General features: G+C 39.0%; 1 protein-coding gene across 3 annotated transcripts; it reads right to left on the bottom strand.

The window, feature by feature from the left end:
* Positions 1-753: 753 nt before the first annotated feature.
* LOC128216846 (complement receptor type 2-like) lies at positions 754-15,327 on the bottom strand. Of its 3 annotated transcripts, XM_052923531.1 has the most exons (13): positions 15,287-15,327; positions 14,979-14,992; positions 13,136-13,247; positions 12,138-12,244; positions 8,996-9,043; positions 7,931-8,107; positions 7,300-7,476; positions 6,949-7,125; positions 6,318-6,494; positions 5,967-6,143; positions 5,617-5,793; positions 5,266-5,442; positions 4,139-4,388 (listed from the first exon to the last, which is right to left on the bottom strand). In XM_052923531.1, exons 4-13 carry the CDS (start codon positions 12,220-12,222, stop codon positions 4,282-4,284), a joined length of 1,479 nt encoding a protein of 492 aa, XP_052779491.1. In that variant the 5' UTR covers positions 12,223-12,244; positions 13,136-13,247; positions 14,979-14,992; positions 15,287-15,327; the 3' UTR covers positions 4,139-4,281. The 3 variants fall into 3 exon arrangements, with proteins under 3 accessions (XP_052779489.1, XP_052779491.1, XP_052779490.1); XM_052923530.1 differs by lacking the exon at positions 14,979-14,992 and having other exon boundaries at positions 15,287-15,298; XM_052923529.1 differs by lacking the exons at positions 13,136-13,247; positions 14,979-14,992; positions 15,287-15,327 and adding an exon at positions 754-3,631 and having other exon boundaries at positions 3,812-4,388; positions 12,138-12,227.
* Positions 15,328-20,774: the final 5,447 nt, after the last annotated feature.

The following is a 20,774-nucleotide window of genomic DNA, read 5'->3' as shown; positions in this document are numbered from 1 at the left end:
GCTGTAGTGCCCGGGCTTAAATTTCAAATAAAGTAAAAAAAAATATCAAATTGAAATTTGTTCACCATTGAAACAGTGAAATATCAATTTTATTCACTGACAAAACTCTATTGAACCACCGGAAAGCATTGATTATGTTGATGTTTCTTCGTGAAAAACACTGTTTAATTCGAGTACTTTTTCTACATTTTCCAGTTTGTTATTCTAAAGTTTCCAGTTGGTTATTCGCGAATGTCCAACTACCTACCAGCTGGTAGTTGGGGGTTAGGATTATAACATGTTCTCTAGTCAAGAGGTGTAAATGAAATTAAACAATACGCTTTATCATATATTTATATAATATATTGAACACATACGCGTCTTTATTAAAAACACTGTTTATTTTCGCTATGGTAAGTACATTCGGCATAAAACTGCCCGTTTGTTATTCGCGAATATCCAAATACCAACTGTGTATTAGGGTTTTGTCTTGTTTTGTGGTAAAAAGGTATACTTGAGAATAAATCACTCGCTTAATGTATTTTTACATAAATTGATCTTCGATGCAAACACTGATTTGGTTCAGTATTTTTTCTTCATTTGCAAGTTGGTTATTCAAAATTGCTAGTTGGTTTTCGCGTTCGTACATTTCTAACTACCAATCAGTCGGGAGACTTCAAGAGGTATAGTTAATCTGTTGTTTCTTTATTTGGATACATTTGCAAATAATAACAAATTACCATGCCAAAAAGAAAATGGGGATTCAAGAGAGTCGATATTCTCACAGGTTTATTTACTTCTAGTTCCGCGAAAACAACAATCAAGATAGAAACAAGTTTTAATCATATTGATGTCTTTACAAATTAACATCCAAACAGACAGTATTTTTTTTCAGTTATACATCAAACAGATACGAGTTTTAATCATATTGATGTCTTTACAAATTAACATCCAAACAGACAGTATTTTTTGTCAGTTATACATCAAACAGATACGAGTTTTAATCATATTGATGCCTTTACCAACTAACATCCAAACAGACAGTATTTTGTGTCAGTTATACATCAAACAGATACGAGTTTTAATCATATTGATGCCTTTACCAACTAACATCCAAACAGACAGCATTTTGTGTACGTTATCCATCAAGTCAGAAACAAGTTGTATCGATGTACGTGAAGTTAGCGGCCTAGCGGCCTAGTGGCCTAGCGGCGTGAAGTTAGCGGCTTAGAGGCCTAGCGGCGTGAAGTTAGCGGTCTAGCGGCGTGAAGTTGGCGGCCTAGCGGTCTAATTTTTCCCTATTTCAAAGCAATTGTTCATGCGGTTTTTTTTTTATAAATGATAAATCAATGTTTTTTATTCATATATTAATATAGCGGCCATAAATTGTTTTCTATTCAGTGCATTTTTATATGCGTTTTCTTCTAAAACAATGATAAACTAACTGTTTTAATGCACAAATTATCAATCTCAAGCAATTATCAACATATTTTCCTAAAAGTCGTTCAAGCAATTCAACTTCACGCCGCTAGGCCGCTAACTTCACGCCGCTATGCTATTATGTCTCATGTCTCAATGAAATGTTACTATGTCTAACTACCATGTTATCATGTTAAACCGACGTATGATTATGTCTAGCCACCATATTATCATGTTGAACTTACGTGTGATTATGTCTAACTGGCATGTTAATATGTCACAAAGGAGACGCTGATTTCAAACCCAACACATGACATACACTCAATGAATTAGGTCAAAATCACCCATAATCATTGCAGAAATATAAAGAGTTCATAAAATGCATGGCGATCAATGAGTATTGGTAAGTTTCGTAGCGTACATTGAAGAATATACACAAATAACAAACCAAATATTGTGAATGCACATGATTATGTAATCGATCGATAGATCAGTAATTAACAAATGAAAATACACCAATGAATTATTAAGGCATATGATCAATATTGGAAAGTTTCGTAAAAATAACAAACCAAATACGGTTGAACCCCCTTGGCTCGAACTCCCAGGGACCGGTGAAAACGTTGTGAAAGATAAATGAAGTTTACGCGAGCGAATACTACATTTATGTCATATGACTTAAACTGTTATGTTTGTAAATACTTTAAAGGCTGACTTTATTGGTCATGTAGGAAATATTATAAGTTATCATCATCATCATCATCATTATCATCATCATCATCATCATCATCATCATCATCATCATCATCAACTGTGTCGAATGTATATATAAATGTGTGTATATAATAGTGTGTATATTTATTGTCGAGCAAATGAGGGGTACAGGCATTGACTGACTAAACATGAATTTTGGTTCCATGGAATAAATAATAAAAGTAAAACAATAAAAAACAACAAAACAAACAATTACACAACACGAACTAAAAATGCTAATTTAAAATGTGAGTTGAACATAATGAGCAAAAATATCACTTACATATTTTTGATCACAGATAGCTTTGCAGGGCTTCCGTTAAAGGAAGTTTGGGAGTATACTACTCCCTAGATATTGGTAAAAACTTCCGAAATTGATCCCTTAACCTTGGAAGTACAAAAACTTCCAAATTTTTTTTTTAGAAAAGTTCCAAAGTTGAAAGCTTGGAAGTTAAAAAATATCAAAACCTTGTGTCAATATTACTTTTATGGTCACAATTTCAATCACTCTTAAAGTAAAATGCATTATTATAATCTAAATCTGTGAATTTGGCAATTTTTAGTTTCAATTTATATGATTTTTAACAAAAATATTGTATTCGGGAGACTTAAACTTCCAAATTTCAGTGAAAAACTTCCAATATGGATGCACATGAAGTTTATACATCCAGTTTCAAATTCTTAATAGAAGTCTGGCTTTGAGCAAAATGTGTAGACTAAAATGAGGTTTCAACAATCAAACCTTTTTCAAAAATGAGAAAAAAACAATAACTTATAAATTGCTGAAAAAAATGAGTATCCATGACTAATATGGCGATCACAGCAAACTGGTATTTCAAAAATGAACCAAATATGGCACTGCTAGTAGAATAACATTAAACGAATACACACAACTTTGGTTGATTGAAAATAATTGTAAAACAATGCCATCGCCGCTATCTGGTAAGCAATGGGTCCCTCTCGGAATTGTCAGGATCCGTAACGTTATCGCCGAGGCCGGCTCTCGCGTCGCTTAGCCAGACACTCAGCTCACTAGGAGAGCAAATCCCGTGGTAAGAATCTTCAACATTGGTGATCACTTCAAACGTCCCACCTTGCTCTTCCGGTTGGATGCCATCGGTCGTTAGATTCGTTTCCGGAGTTCCAGACTTAACATCTTCTTGAAATTGTTTTTTAGCGGCGCGATCGAGGTCAACGTTTCCGGTTTGTGGCGAGTTTCGGCCTGTGCAGCTAGATGCGTCATTTGGAGCGGCCGCTGTTTCCGATTTACTCGATTTGCGAGGTCCAACGTTGCCGTTATCATTTTCGGTGTTGTTGCTTTTGACGTTGTTACTGTCGTTGTTAGATTTATACGCCGAAGAAGAATTTCTATCACCTGATTTGTAGTTTAATGTTTCACGGACATTATTACTATTCAGGTGGAATGCCACGCTTTTAACGGTCGTTGAATTATCAATATACGTGTATGGCACTCCATCTCCTTAAATATAAGGAAAAGAAAAATGAGTGATTAAATTATGAGTTCGTAAATAAAGCAAATACTAAAGAGTAGAAACAATAGAAACAAATACACGAATGATGTGTAAATGAAAAACCAAGTTATATAAGTTCTATCTCAGTGGTATGAACAATGTCTTTATATAAATTAAGTTTTATTAACCTTGTGATCTATCGGGGTTGCCGTGTCTGCGTTTGTGACGTTCGCCTGTGTCACTTTTGCCTGTGTAACTTTTACCTCTGTCACTTTTGCCTGTGTCACTTTCGCCTATATGACGTTCGCCTGTGTGAAAACTTCTTGTGCGGGGGTCGGACTCCATATTGGGTTCACTTTCGGCGCGCTTCATTGAAGGAGCACTCCCTATCCTGCCGTTCTGATCTATGTTTGGTTCACTTGCGGCTTCTCCGCTGAGAGGTCCGTGTGTGTCTCTTCCAGATAAGGTATCGCGCTGCGTGTCAAGGCCCTTTCCTGTGGCACCACCTCTTTCTTCACTAACAATTCGGCTTTCGCGGCTGCTCTCAATTCCAGAATCTTCGCTACGATTTGATTTCAAAGAGTTACTCCTGGTATCAGTTTCCTGCTTTTCAACTACATAATTGACCCCACCCTGGGGCGCACTTTCCTCATCCTTTCTAGTCTGTCGTTTGCGCAGACGGGAGATAAGGTACACTGAGAACGAAGAAAGCTGCCAGTACGAAAGTGGCAACTTGCCACCTGATGGTTTGGAACACTTCAACCTCTGAAAATAATAAGACAGTTAATTGTTCGGATAAAAAGAAAAAAGTTACAATTCCGCATAATTCACAAGTACAATGCATGCTTTTTGAATAGGTTACCGACATTTTATGCCCATAAAGCATTGTAACATGCTTTGACAATCGTGATTGAAGTTAGTGTGTGAATACCACGTGATAAATTGCGTCATAAATGCTACGTCTGAAGGCAATATTTTGCTTCGATTGAAAACTTAAAACAATGATAACTTTTAATTTTCTTTACCATTTTAAATAAAGTTACAGAGCCCCGCCTTCGGTCTTTTACCAAATTTTGATTGAGAGTTTAGTTTCTTATAACACTTCGACAAAACTTTTCATGATACGGCCGTCTGACGGAGCACTGTCAAAACATTGTTTGGGAAACAGGTTTGTCGAAGTGTTTGATGAAACTAATCACCTTATCAAACTCCGGTTATAAAACAAAGGTGGGGCTCTTTAAGCTGCATAGACTGGCCTTTGTTTCATTTAAAATGGTGAAGTAAGCGAAAAGTTATCTTTGATTTAAGTCTTTATTTTAAGCAAAATATTGCCTTCCGACGTAGCATATATGACGTAATTTATCACGTGGTATACACACACTGAGTTAGCGAACGAACTACTCGGATTTCAACCGCCCTTAATAACCTCCTTTGTTTTAACAAAATAATTTATTGCGTCCAAGTTCGCGTGAATTTGTTCGTCCATGATCATCATATGTGACTATGACATATATCCATTGGTTAATTACTTATTAATATTTATATCAGGGTAGTAGAATAGTTCGGGGTGACGTCAAAAACGTCTTGGAGACGTTTGTTATGATTGATTGTGTAAGATAGCAAGTATGTCAACGCCTCTAACCTTCACACAAGGGCAAAGGGGCGGACCATGTCTTGAAATCCCCGCATGTTGACGTGTTAGCGCCGAAAAGCCGGTGTCCCTCATCACACGTAAACGTAATGGTGGTTCCGTGACGATAATTAGAAGCATATGTGTAGTTTCCATGACCAAGCGGGCCGAGGTCTGGACAATCTGTAACTGTATTCAGAGAAAACGTGTGTATTTTTTGCTGAAACGTACGAATTATGTTTAATAAATATGTGTATAACTTTAAGAATGGTAGGGTGGATCGAAATAATGTCAAAAACGTCTGTAAGAGATTAGGTAAACGTTTTATGTAAAATAGCGGGCAAGTGTGTGAATGCCTCTAACCTTCACACACGGGCAAAGGGGCGGACCATGTCTTGAAATCCCCGCATGTTGACGTGTTGGCGCCGAAAGGCCGGTATCCCTCATCACACGTAAACGTAATGGTGGTTCCGTGACGATAATTAGAAGCATATGTGTAGTTTCCATGTTCAAGCGGGCCGAGGTCTGGACAATCTGTAACTGTATTCAAAGAAACGTGTGTATTTTTTGCTGAAACGTACGAATTATGTTTAATAAATATGTTTATGACTTTAAGGATGGTAGGGTGGATCGAAATAATGTCAAAAACGTCTGTTAGAGATTAGGTAAACGTTTCATGTAAGATAGCGGGCAAGTGTGTGAACGCCTCTAACCTTCACACACGGGCAAAGGGGCGGACCATGTCTTGAAATCCCCGCATGTTGACGTGTTGGCGCCGAAAGGCCGGTATCCCTCATCACACGTAAACGTAATGGTGGTTCCGTGACGATAGTTAGAAGCATATGTGTAGTTTCCATGGTCAAGCGGGCCGAGGTCTGGACAATCTGTAACTGTATTCAAAGAAAACGTGTGTATTTTTGCTGAAACGTACGAATTATGTTTAATAAATGTGTTTATAACTTTAAGGATGGTAGGGTGGATCGAAATAATGTCAAAAACGTCTGTTAGAGATTATATAAACGTTCTTTTGTAAAATAGCGGGCAAGTGTGTGAACGCCTCTAACCTTCACACACGGGCAAAGGGGCGGACCATGTCTTGAAATCCCCGCACGTTGACGTGTTGGCGCCGAAAGGCCGGTATCCCTCATCACACGTAAACGTAATGGTGGTTCCGTGACGATAATTAGAAGCATATGTGTAGTTTCCATGTTTAAGCGGGCCGAGGTCTGGGCAATCTGTAACTGAATAAACAGGAAACGTGTAGGTTTTTGCTGACACGCACGAATGTGTGCGGCTGTCATTTCTATGAAGGATATATGATGAAACCTGTTTCACCGTTAGTAAGAATTAAGAGGCGCAATTTAGACGCAGAATACCTTTGAAACTATTTGTTATTATTGACGCCCAGTGGTCAGTGGTGGTCTACAGGTTTGATCAGCTAGGGCATGTGCCGGATGGGTCGGCAGAATTCAGACTTAATGGAAAACTATGTTCGAACTTTACAGTGTGATTCAAGTATTTATGTAGAGTATTTATCTATCGTTTGTATGAGTTTGTGTGTGCCCCTTTGCTCCAAATTGTTCCAAAATAAATCGAAGTCTTGCCGCATGCAAACATGTGTTTGTCTTTTTTGCGTAGGGATGTTAAAACACGCTCTTATGTTAGATAACGGGCAAGTGTATGAAGGCCTCTAACCTTCACACACGGGCAAAGGGGCGGACCATGTCTTGAAATCCCCGCATGTTGACGTGTTGGCGCCGAAAAGCCGGTGACCCTCATCACACGTAAACGTAACGGTAGTTCCGTGACGATAATTAGAAGCATATGTGTAGTTTCCATGTTCAAGCGGGCCGAGGTCTGGACAATCTGTAACTGTATTCAAAGAAAACGTGTGTATTTTTGCTGAAACGTACGAATTATGTTTAATAAATGTGTTTATAACTTTAAGGATGGTAGGGTGGATCGAAATAATGTCAAAAACGTCTGTTAGAGATTATATAAACGTTCTTTTGTAAAATAGCGGGCAAGTGTGTGAACGCCTCTAACCTTCACACACGGGCAAAGGGGCGGACCATGTCTTGAAATCCCCGCACGTTGACGTGTTGGCGCCGAAAGGCCGGTATCCCTCATCACACGTAAACGTAATGGTGGTTCCGTGACGATAATTAGAAGCATATGTGTAGTTTCCATGTTTAAGCGGGCCGAGGTCTGGGCAATCTGTAACTGAATAAACAGGAAACGTGTAGGTTTTTGCTGACACGCACGAATGTGTGCGGCTGTCATTTCTATGAAGGATATATGATGAAACCTGTTTCACCGTTAGTAAGAATTAAGAGGCGCAATTTAGACGCAGAATACCTTTGAAACTATTTGTTATTATTGACGCCCAGTGGTCAGTGGTGGTCTACAGGTTTGATCAGCTAGGGCATGTGCCGGATGGGTCGGCAGAATTCAGACTTAATGGAAAACTATGTTCGAACTTTACAGTGTGATTCAAGTATTTATGTAGAGTATTTATCTATCGTTTGTATGAGTTTGTGTGTGCCCCTTTGCTCCAAATTGTTCCAAAATAAATCGAAGTCTTGCCGCATGCAAACATGTGTTTGTCTTTTTTGCGTAGGGATGTTAAAACACGCTCTTATGTTAGATAACGGGCAAGTGTATGAAGGCCTCTAACCTTCACACACGGGCAAAGGGGCGGACCATGTCTTGAAATCCCCGCATGTTGACGTGCTGGCGCCGAAAAGCCGGTGACCCTCATCACACGTAAACGTAACGGTAGTTCCGTGACGATAATTAGAAGCATATGTGTAGTTTCCATGTTCAAGCGGGCCGAGGTCTGGACAATCTGCAACTGTATTAAAAGAAAACGTGTCGCTTTTTACCCAAACGTACAAACTATGTGTAATGACATTAACCATATATGTCTTGGCGAGGTCGTATTCCTCCCAAATCTTGCGTATCGATCAATCGTATCATTTCCACTAGCGGGTTTAGAGGGGGAGGGGTGAACCCGGTGCGCGCCCCCTCTACTATCGTCCAATTTACCTTTTCATTTCAATATGGAAGAAAAAAAGTAATAAGATACGTTAGAAATGCACCATTTCCGACCACAAATTGTTAAACTTTTCTTGAGAGAGTAACCTCAAACCCCCATGCAAATAGTTTATGTTATATACTCTCGATTCTGAAGGTGGGGCGTATGTCAAAAGAACTCGCTCCTGATTTAAGGACTACCTCTTGGCAAGATGGAAATTTGACCGAGGCTCTTCCAAAGACGATTACAGCCGGAAAAGGGTGAATTTTGAAAAAGGCAAATACTACTTAAACTCTATCTTCATCTCTAGCGCTTTCATCTAAACTTTGTCATATGTTGTCAATAAACAGGAGACTGTGGAGGAGAACTTTGACACCAATATGGGAAAATGCATATGCTTTAGGTTAGGAACTTAAAGGGGACATATTATATCCTAAAATTCACCAGAAAGATGAATAAAGGTATATTTAAGCATCTGTGTTATCAAACTATTGCCAATTATAAGTTTGTTTCTCTCTACCAAGGATTGCCTTTTTCAGATCTCCTTAACACCATTGAATATTACGTACCAAGAGGGGAGTTGGGGGGGGGGGGCAGATTTACATGGCAGTTCCTTTAAAGACATGTTGATTTTTTGTTCACGGAATACATTTATGCGAATAATCAAGATTTGTTTTATTCAGATACACGAAAGACACAGTTTACCTTTTTTTCTTTCTTCGATTGATTCCACGCGTTTGTTTGTCAGATAATCTGAAATCAGAAAATGTATTCCATACCCAAGGCAAAACAATAAGAAATAACATGGATCGCCAAAATAAGCGCGCATTTCATCATTTAAGTCACACAGTTACTGTTTAAAACCAAAACAAAATAAAAGGAAACAATCATCCATCAAACTGTGAACAATTATCTATCAATCTGTGAACAACCATCCATCAAACTGTGAAAAATCATCAATCAACCTGTGAACACTCATCCATCAACCTGTGAAAAATCATCCATTAACTTGTGAACAATCATCCATCAACCTGTGAACAATCATCCATCAACCTGTGAACAATCATCCATCAGCGTGTGAACACTCATCCATCAAAACACTCATACATCAACCTGTGAACACTCATCCATCAACCTGTGAACACTCATCCATCAACCTGTGAAACTCATTTACAAACACCATCCATCAACCTGTGAAACTCATCTACAAACACTCATCCATAAACATGTGAACAATCATACATCAACCTGTGAACACTCATACATCAACCTGTGAACACTCATCTAAAAACACTCATCCATCAACCTGTGAACAATCATCTATTAACCTGTGAACACTCATCCATCAACCTGTGAGAACTACTCCACCAACCTGTGAACACTCATCCATCAACCTGTGAACACTCATCCATCAACCTGTGAACTCTCATCCATCAACCTGTGAACACTCATCTATCAACCTGTGAACACTTATAAATCAACCTGTAAAATCTCGTACATCGACCTGTGGACACTCATCCATCAACCTGTAAAATCTCATACATCGACCTGTGAACACTCATCCATCAACCTGTGAACACTCATCCATCAACCTGTAAAATCTCATACATCGACCTGTGAACACTCATCCATCAACCTGTAAAATCTCATACATCGACCTGTGAACTCTCATCCATCAACCTGTGAACACTCTTCCATCAACCTTTTGAACATTCATCCATCAAGTTGTGAACACTCATCCATCAAGCTGTGAACACTCATGCATCAACATGTGAACATTCATCCATCAACTTGTGAACACTCATCCATCAACCTGTGAACTCTCATCCATCAATCTGTGAATACTCATGCATCAACCTGTTAACGTTCATCCATCATCATGTGAACACTCATCCATCAACCTGTGAACACTCATCCATCAACCTGTGAGAACTACTCCACCAACCTGTGAACACTCATCCATCAACCTGTGAACACTCATCCATCAACCTGTGAACTCTCATCCATCAACCTGTGAACACTTATAAATCAACCTGTGAACACTAATCAATCAACCTGTAAAATCTCGTACATCGACCTGTGGACACTCATCCATCAACCTGTAAAATCTCATACATCGACCTGTGAACACTCATCCATCAACCTGTGAACACTCATCCATCAACCTGTAAAATCTCATACATCGACCTGTGAACTCTCATCCATCAACCTGTGAACACTCTTCCATCAACCTTTTGAACATTCATCCATCAAGTTGTGAAAACTCATCCATCAACCTGTAAAATCTCATACATCTACCTGTGAACTCTCATCCATCAACCTGTGAACATTCTTCCATCAACCTTTTGAACATTCATCCATCAAGTTGTGAACATTCATCCATCAAGCTGTGAACACTCATGCATCAACATGTGAACATTCATCCATCAACTTGTGAACACTCATCCATCAACCTGTGAACTCTCATCCATCAATCTGTGAATACTCATGCATCAACCTGTTAACATTCATCCATCAACATATGAACACTCATCCATCAACCTGTGAACACTCATCCATCAACCTGTGAACACTAATCCATCAACTTGCAAACACTCATACACCGACCTGTGAACACTCACTTATCAACCTGTGAACATTCATCCATCAACTTGTGAACACTCATCCATCAACCTGTGAACACTCATCCATCAACCTGTGAACACTCATGCATCAACCTGTGAACACTCATCCATCAACCTGTGAACACTCATCCATCAACCTGTGAACACTCATCCATCAACCTGTAAACACTAATCCATCAACTTGTAAACACTCATACACCGACCTGTGAACACTCACCCATCAACCTGTGAAGATTCATCCATCAACCTGTAAACACTAATCCATCAACTTGTAAACACTCATACACCGACCTGTGAACACTCACCCATCAACCTGTAAAGATTCATCCATCAGCCTGTGAACACTAATCCATCAAGTTGTAAACACTCGTACACCGACCTGTGAACACTCACCCATCAACCTGTGAAGATTCATCCATCAACCTGTGAACACTCATCAATCAACCTGTGAACACTAATCAACCAACCTGTAAATCTCATACATCGACCTGTGAACACTCATCCATCAACCTGTAAACTCTCATTCAGGGACCTCTGAACACTCACCATCAACCTGTGAACACTCATACATCAACCAGTGAACACTCACCCATCAACCTGTAAACACTCATCTACAAACACTCTTCCATCAACATGTGAACAATCATCCATCAACTATTGAACACTCATACATCAACCTGTGAACACTCATCCATCAACCTGTGATCACTCATCTAAAAACACTCATCCATCAACATGTGAACAATCATCCATCAACCTGTAAACACTCATACATCAACCTGTGACACTCATACATCAACCTTTGTACACTCATCTACAAACACTCATCCATAAACCTGTGATCACTCATCTACAAACACTCATCCATCAACATGTGAACAATCATCCATCAACCTGTAAACACTCATACATCAACCTGTGACACTCATACATCAACCTTTGTACACTCATCTACAAACACTCATCCATCAACCTGCGATCACTCATCTACAAACACTCATCCATCAACATGTGAACAATCATCCATCAACCTGTAAACACTCATACATCAACCTGTGAACACTCATACATCAACCTTTGTACACTCATCCTTTAACATGTGAACAATCATCCATCAACCTGTGAACACTCATACATTAACCTGAGAACAATTATCCATCAAGCAACCACTGAAAGGTATGAACTTACAGAGAAAAAAATCATCAACAGTCATTATGACTCACCTACACACCATGACCTGCATTCCACTGGAAGCGAACCATCCATACAGTCCCCCCGGATGTCGTTACACAGTCGGCAGCACCGCATTCCATCATCACAGAACTGCCCACTAGAAGAAACCAACACCTAGATCATAGCCTTATGACAACAGCAGAATATACTACTACAACTTCCGCTGGCGCTTCCGCTGCCGCTACCACTAACGCTATCTCTACCGCTACTACCCCTCCTTCTACTACTGCAACTCATCTACCTTCTCCTCCATATCCTCCTCCTGCTGACGCTACTACTAATTACTAATACTGCTGCTGCCACTACTACTACTACTACTACTACTACTACTACTACTACTACTACTACTACTACTACTACTACTACTACTACTACTACTACTACTACTACTACTACCTACTACCTACTACCTCTACTGCTGCTGCTGCTGCTGCTGCTGCTACTGCTACTGCTACTGCTTTTGCTACTACTACTACTACTACTACTACTACTACTACTACTACTACTACTACTACTACTACTACTACTACTACTACTACTACTACTACTGCTACTACTGCTACTACTACTACTGCTACTACTACTACTGCTACTACTACTGCTACTACTGCTGCTGCTACTACTACTACTACTGCTGCTGCTGCTGCTGCTGCTGCTGCTGCTGCTGCTGCTGCTACTACTACTTCTACTACTACTACTGCTACTACTACTACTGCTGCTGCTGCTGCTACTGCTACTGCTACTGCTGCTACTGCGACTGCTGCTACTGCTACTTCTGCTACTGCTACTATAACTGTTTCTGCTTTACTCATGTGCTGCTGTAACTGATACTCCTGCGACTGACACTTTTACTGTAATTGCAATAGCTTATGTTTGTATCGCTTATTGCAATATTTATATCAACTATTGCAGCAACAACAACAAGAACAAAACCAGGTAATGCAAAGAGTGATTACGTTAGTAGAATAACACATCATAGTTAACTTACGTGGAACAAAAGTCTACGTAACAGGGTTTTCCACTAGACACCACTTTCCCCAACGACACCGGTAGAGATGTTGCTAGTATCCATGGTAACCAGAACAGTATGGACGCTGGACCTTTAAATGATTGTGTTTAGATGTTACTAAAGTCTAATTATGAAAAAAGTTTTCTGTAAAAGTTTTGCACGTGCACACAGGGAATTAAAGTTATGCAAATTAATTCGGATAATAACTCTTGATTGTGTTTGTTCTAGACATATTTTTGATTATATCTTTACCAAAAAAAACAACAGCAAATTATGCAAAAATAAAATTTGTTCACACCACATGAGATCGACCATAAGCGACAAGGCGAAAGTTTACTGGAGTTAAGGGGCATATAAAATTTTAATACTAGTTTTAATAGGTTAAAACTAAACTTATATGAAAACAGAATCATGCGAAGCAATATATTTCCATGCCATTGCCTTTCATTACATCAGCTACACACAGATACAATAAACTAGTATTTCCAACGCAAAATGTCTAATGTTGAACATAACAAAACGAAAAATCAACAACCAGTTTGACAGTTGCTCAGGTTGTACACGCGGGTCCGTGGGTGGGGGGGGAGGGGCATATTGGTCCAAGTTTACTCTTCATTTCAATTTTAGAGAAAATGGTAACAAAATACGCCAAAATGCACCATACTGGAAATTGTTTTTTTTTTCTTGGGACAGTACCCCATCCTGTGCCAACTCTTTAAACAAAATAATTTCGGTTCCAATGGGTAAAGCTTACAGCCCAAGTTAGGTCAAATCCTGGATCCACCCTGGGTGTGTGTAACTTATGACTAATGATGGGATGCCAGCAAAATCTTAGAATAGATACCATTACGTCAATGTGGTTTCCATTTTTAGGATTTGCTGGAATCCCATTACCAAGTTGCGTTAACATTAGTCATTCATTCGGAACACCTCGGCTATTAACCATCGAAAACAACCTCGGATCAGTAGAAGTAGTTCGTAAAAAAAAATAATATTAAATTATTGTATTGTTTTAACATGCATTTTGTATGAAAAAGAATGAATTTATTGTCAGTGAAGTGTATTATTCATTATTGCATATATAATTAAGATTACCAACAGCAATGTCTTTATGTTAAACTGCTAAAATTGAAATTACTACGCGATCTACTTGCAGCGAAGTAACATGTAAAGAAATCTGACATTGTAAACCTTCAATTGCATCCGAGGTTTTTTTCGATGGGAAATGACCAAGGTGTTCCGAATGCATTCCTACATTATATTCACCAAAATACCAAGCGTTAATATTCGCATTAAATAAAACAAATTCTCAAAACCCGTTAAAGAAAAAGCTTTTGAAAGTCATTTGAAAATGGCTTATACGTTAGTACAGGGCAACGGAAAAGAGTTAATGAGATCGAAAATGTGATTGTGAGTTAACAAAAGAACACATGACAATAATATATTTAAGGTATGAAATACATTTATAATTAGATAGCAGCGGGAACCCAATAAAAGCATTATGGCATACTATACGAAAGGCGTTCACTATATAATGCAACTTGCGTTATAATTCAGAAAAATATATAGATGTTTTGGTTTATTTAAAATTATTCCAGTATACTAGTATCCGAGTAGTGCCTATTCAAAGTTCCATAAATTCATCATTTATTGACCATTGAATTTTCAGGATATTTTACAGAAAGGCCATTCTTTAAAGTACTATAATGTGCAGTAAATATTCGTAGAAATTTCGAATATAAGTTTACTCATCCATATAGAAATGCGAATGGCATTTGCTTCTCAGTTATATTTATAACAAACGCCCAGCGTAGAGACTTACATTATGTGGTTTTCCTGTACAATGTTATAAATTACAACTTGATTTATTAACATATATTTTTTTCAATACTATAAAATAAAAGTATTGCTCGGCAACGTTAAATCAGTGTCAGTTATTATTATTTGCCATAGTACTTCTCAAATAATAATACTAATAATATTTGCCATTCTGCCTTTTTTTAAACTCGTTTTTCAATTATTATAAAGAATCTAACATGCGGATTTAGAAAATGCTTAGATGTTGATCTTCATTTATAAATGTGCATATTTAGTGGAAGTGCAAATTGATTAAAAATAAATAAATCTTACTCATTTTGAACATCTTTCCTTCACGACTGCTCTAACGAAATGAAAGCCAATCCTTAAAGGTCTTTGTTTCACGTTTATAAATATGCTCATTTACGGTATCCCAGATATAAATTTTGCTAGCCCATATCTATATTAAGACACGTAAGAGAACTAACCAGTGTCATCATGGGAAGGAAACCACTGTAACAATTACCTTTATTGCATAGACGATAAAAATATCGCAAGTGCACATATACAATATATAAATGTAAAAAATTGGGAGCCCAAACAGACGTAAATTTAACGGGTTCGGGTGCAATCGTGATTTTTCCACAGGTATCTGGTATTTGGACTGATAAAGATTGTATGAAATTTTAAAATACTAGATACAGTCGTACCTCGTTGGCTCGAACTCCCAGGGACCGGCGAAAAACATCGAGCCTCGAAAAATGCGAGCCAAGCGGGAATGCCTACATACATTATAAAGAAATCGGTCCGTTACATCAAGCTCGAGCCAACGAGGAAATTGATCCAAGCGAACTCGAGTCAACGGGGTTCGACTGTATGTAAAAATATACGACCAAAAGTGGATTATATGTTTATTATGTGCATCATAGAGTACAAGAACACATTTTTTTATAATTCTCGGACCAAGAGATCACCCTAGGAACCGAATAGCTCGAATCAGATAGCTCGACTGGCCAAAGCTGCAGTCCCAATACCAGGTAACTATGATATTTTCAGGTAAAAATGGTGTAACGATTACCCCAGAACGCACCATTTTAGACTTCTATTAGCAAAATACTTTTCGAGTGGACCCCTAAATAACTCTTACGAAATTTAAAGGCCATGATTTCCCTTTCCTTCGGGTAGGGGGCATGCTAAATAACACCACCAAGTACTCTCATGTCGAATCCTGGCTCCGCCCCTATCAGCAATGGTTTTCCCATTTCTACAAACTGTTTATAACGAATATATACGAAGAATATATAAACAATCATTTTTTGAGCAATTTCTACAAATTACAAAAAAATGAATATTTTAAACGTTCAGCGTTTTTAAATGAATCTTTGGTAAGTTCAAAACGAATAGCAGCGTAACGCGTGGAATAAATACATAAAATGTACAGTTCAGTGGTCAAAATAAGCACAACCCACAAGCCCTGCACTTGTTAGCTGCTTAGGGGCCTGCTTATATTCAAAAAAAAATTTATGCCAAGCACTAGTGTCATCACTCGAGCTTGATCATCCAAATGACTAATTTCAATGACTGGTACACTAACAGCGTTTTGGAATGTAAGTATATTGGTGTCATACTAATAGTTTCGAACGAAAATCTCCAAATTTGTTACCATGACAAATGTAGAATATACGGTGTCATAGAGGTGACACGTGGTATTATTTTCATCTCATGGCTCCGTCACACTTTAAATGTCTTCCTTATCTTGTGGCAACGCCTTACTCAGTCAAGCCTCGTTACCTGGCAACGCAGGTGCCCGAGGGTCAGATTTTTCTATCCGGGCCGAAACACATGACAGCTATTATTAGTATGTCGTGGCCACGACTTAGGGATAAGTAAGTCCTAGATCCCACATGCCGCCTGTGTATCATACACCTAAGTGTACTTTTATGCCAGAATATGGTAAACGGCAATGCCACAACGCATTGTTTCAATATTTAAGTTATAAAACGGATCTACTTTACGTTCGTATGTCCACCACTTGTGCCTGATCACGCCCTACGTGCCGTGTTGATTGTTTCCGATGGTTGCGAGGCTGATTATGGTGGAAGTCGGGCAGCGCGGTCCACATTTCGTGGACGTCCCAGATGTCGCGCGGCGTTTGGGAGCTGTACACCAGTGCCTCCGTGTTCCACACCCCAACACCCCTTAGCCCCGCGTCCACCGCGTACTGATACTTCACTGTTATGCTCTTTGGGTCGTCGTAACGGACCTGCAGGGACTCGCCGTGCATCTGCAAGAACAGAGATGATATCGTGAACTTAGAATACAAACTCCAGATAATCAATCATATAGTACTAAGCTTAATCATAAGGAATTCCGACCTTCGCGTTTTTTTAAGATCCGCCTACTGACACTTATTCGAAACACATTTTGTGTTGATAATGTGTTAGCCAATGAGGTAGTTTTCTAAATGATCAAGGGGCTCGTTCGCTACGCTGACTTTGCCCATTCCTTATCATTTAAATGTTTCTTTGTGTTAAATAACTATTAGATGAACATGTTAGCGTTCAAATTTGGTTACAAATGCAGTGCAATACGTTCGTACCAGAAAAGTTTATCAGGGCTGTGGTTAAATAAGTGTTCAAAGTAGATATGTTCGAACTGTACAACACATGTTAACACATCAACGAATAGTACAGCCAGACAGTCGGGGCATGCTTCAACTTTGTGCAACTAGGTTGGCATACGATGAGTTAAAACCCAGAGCAGGGCTATATCACAATACAACTTAAGCCAACAGGACATGATATATAGTATTATGTACATTCTCACCTCATAATTAAAGTATGGCGTCTGTGACTCTTCGTCCCAGAGTCTTCCGGATGTGGACGACTCGAGTAGACTGGATATGGTGTTGAACTTGATCTCATTTCCGGCCGCGTCGCTACAGTACACTCCCCGGAATGGGATGGCGCGTATGGAACACACGTTTTCCTGGAATTATTTGAAATGTGCCGAAATAACAACTTACGTCTAAAACAAAATTTATTACATTTTGGGCTATTATTATTTTACCACGATTTAGCACAAAAAGGCCATCTTATGAACACGCGTATCGTACGATCGAATTATCAAACAGATATTTCTGAGAAATTAGAACATCTAATCCAATAACTTGTATATGGCAGGAAGTTTCTGATGAAACAGTCGTCAGAAAGCATGTCATAGGCCATAAAACTATAGGACAAACCTGGCTGTATACTTTCATTACTTACCTTTGATAAGGCGAGTAGTTGTAACCGTACCAGGGTAGACCTAGAACAAGCCTGTCGGGGGAGATACTGGCATTCAGGTAGCTTTGTACACCTGCAAAACACACGTCATTCGTTATTTGTCGACATGATACAGGTATGCTCGTATATTTAAACATTATTATCTAATTTAGTTGCAAAAATTGGTTTAATAGAGAACTTTGTCGTAGTTGTAGGTTATGTAAGACACATTCATTCCCCCATCCCCTTACAAAGGCAACGGATAGTCTGATAATTTTGTGAAGCGAAAGAGAAATCAAAGTACATGTAGAATGCAATCCTTCATATGTATCTGTCATATCCTTTGTCCTAGTAGATATGTCCTTACCTTTCATGACCCTTGGGAAGGGACTGTTGGCCCCGGCGACACAGGACCCCCGGATCTGATTCTGCATGTCGTATGCCATAACGAACAGGAAGTCGGCCGCCGCCACCAGCACCTGGTAGTCATAGTTTCTCTCATCAACGCCCTGGACGCCCCAGCCCACGTCCACGGAAACCTGCACGGGAGAAATATTGAGCGCAGGTAAGACACGGAAGGGTAAATTGCACATAAAGGTGTTTATGTATAACTTATGTGTAATTTTTCCGACACTCCACATCAATGTAATGCAGAAAAAGAATATTAAATACTTATAATTACAACATTTAAACAATAAAAGATCATTTTTATTTTGCTATTATCCAAGAACCGCAATTCATCACTCGATAATTCCAAGTAGCATGTAGCCTTCCCATGCGTATGAATACATCGTCGACTTGGGGACACGTGAAGTATTATCTTTGACAAAGATAATAGAATAAAAAAAATGCCAGTTATCACTTGTGACAGTTACCACGTCATATTCTTACTAAAAATGATTACAAAAAAAACGGGCGCGTGATGTGTCAAAACAACGCAACCTGCCCCTGTGGTTTATATTCATGAATGGTTGGCATGTTATTACTTTTATTGAGCTGTTGACCTAGATCAACATTTTCATTTTTACTTTCCTTTTTACTTGGAACTTCAGGCAAATCATCAAAAGAAATATTCGTCAGTTCTTCAATTCCTGGAGGAATCTCAGCAGCATCAGAATTAAACAATAGAGGGTTTTGTGAGGGTTAAACTTTCCACGAAATGTCTCGTGTGACTATAACTCCCAAACGCTCTTTTGATCTTTTGTAATGTTCAGGGGGGAGAATCGAGCTTAACCTTAGCATTCAAACAAGATGGCGGCGCCCATGTAAAAGGTGAGTTTTTCGGCGATTTAAAATTTTGGAAGCCAGTTTAGACACTGGCGTATTGTGAAAAACCTGCTAGAGAAAATTCCACACCCATTGGTACTTGGATCTCTATGAAACATGCTGTAGTTTTGTCAAACATTCGGACATCGGCATCGACTCGAGAATAAAACGAACTAAAAGGCACGGCTAAGGTTAGGATCCCTCGATAATATTGGCCTGTTTTGACGATTAGCAACACTATTCATGATTGTTGTGTCAAGTTGGTGCAATATAAATGTGTATTGATCAAAAGTTATCCGTCTAGAAACCCGTAATGACGTATTTGCTTCAAAATTAGTATTTATGCACAATGCTAAGGAGCAGTGCACGCAAATAAGTGGCTAAGGTTAGGTATCATTTATTGAGAGAGGCGTTTATTACCTACGGTAATTTTGTTTCGTGTTTGTATCTGTTCTTTCTGAGAGATTAAAGGTTTCTGTAGCACTGTGCGACATCATCATTATCCAGATGAGGTATTTTGAAACTGCCAAATCTGATTTCGCTGTGTTTTCATCTAGATACAGTTGAGAAAAAAAAACTACAGTGACGCGATGTTGTGGATGAAAATCGTCTATTTTGTAATTTACTTTAACACACATACATAAGACGGTTCACGTACTAGATTGTCCGCTTCTGTTTATAAAGTCCATTTCGTAGTAAATGGAACAATGTTTACTGATTCTAAGTCAAATGCGACCACAGGGCACGTAGGTATGTTCATATTAATCGTGCACGTTAATGCGTATGGCATGTGGTCAGAAAAGGTCCAGTTTGCCCAGGGTCTGAAGTCAAGAAAGGGCCGGAGATGTACAGAATGGCAAAAGCACGAGCGTTCTAAACGGAAATGCATATATTGCTATATGACAAGCGATTATATTAAGGAAGGCGTACAACACACGTTCACACTTTTAAAGAAAAATAACCATACGTTGAAAGCAAAAAGTAAGAAAGTCCTACCATGGCAAATGGAAACTTCTGCACGAGGGTCGCGCGCGTCTCCCGCACGAGGGCGGTATATCCGTCCCTCAGGTCAAACTGGTCCGGAAGAATGGGCCCCTCGAAGTCGAAATAAAGGCCGTCCAGGAAGTGGCGGTCAACGACATCGAGTTGCTTTGTGATTCATGACTTTCGTTTGACGGGCTCACAAACACGTCCGTTGACACGTCGCCTGTTAAGAAAATAACGCTGGTTTACAATAGTCGTCAAACGAAGAAATGCGTTACTTCGGTGTATCATAGTGGTCAAACGAA

The sequence above is a fragment of the Mya arenaria genome, chromosome 14, assembly GCF_026914265.1.
Source record: "Mya arenaria isolate MELC-2E11 chromosome 14, ASM2691426v1".
Classification (NCBI taxonomy): Eukaryota; Metazoa; Mollusca; class Bivalvia; order Myida; family Myidae; genus Mya; species Mya arenaria.
The sequence above is the reverse complement of the archived record's forward strand: the minus strand, read 5'-3'. Positions and strand labels throughout refer to the sequence as shown.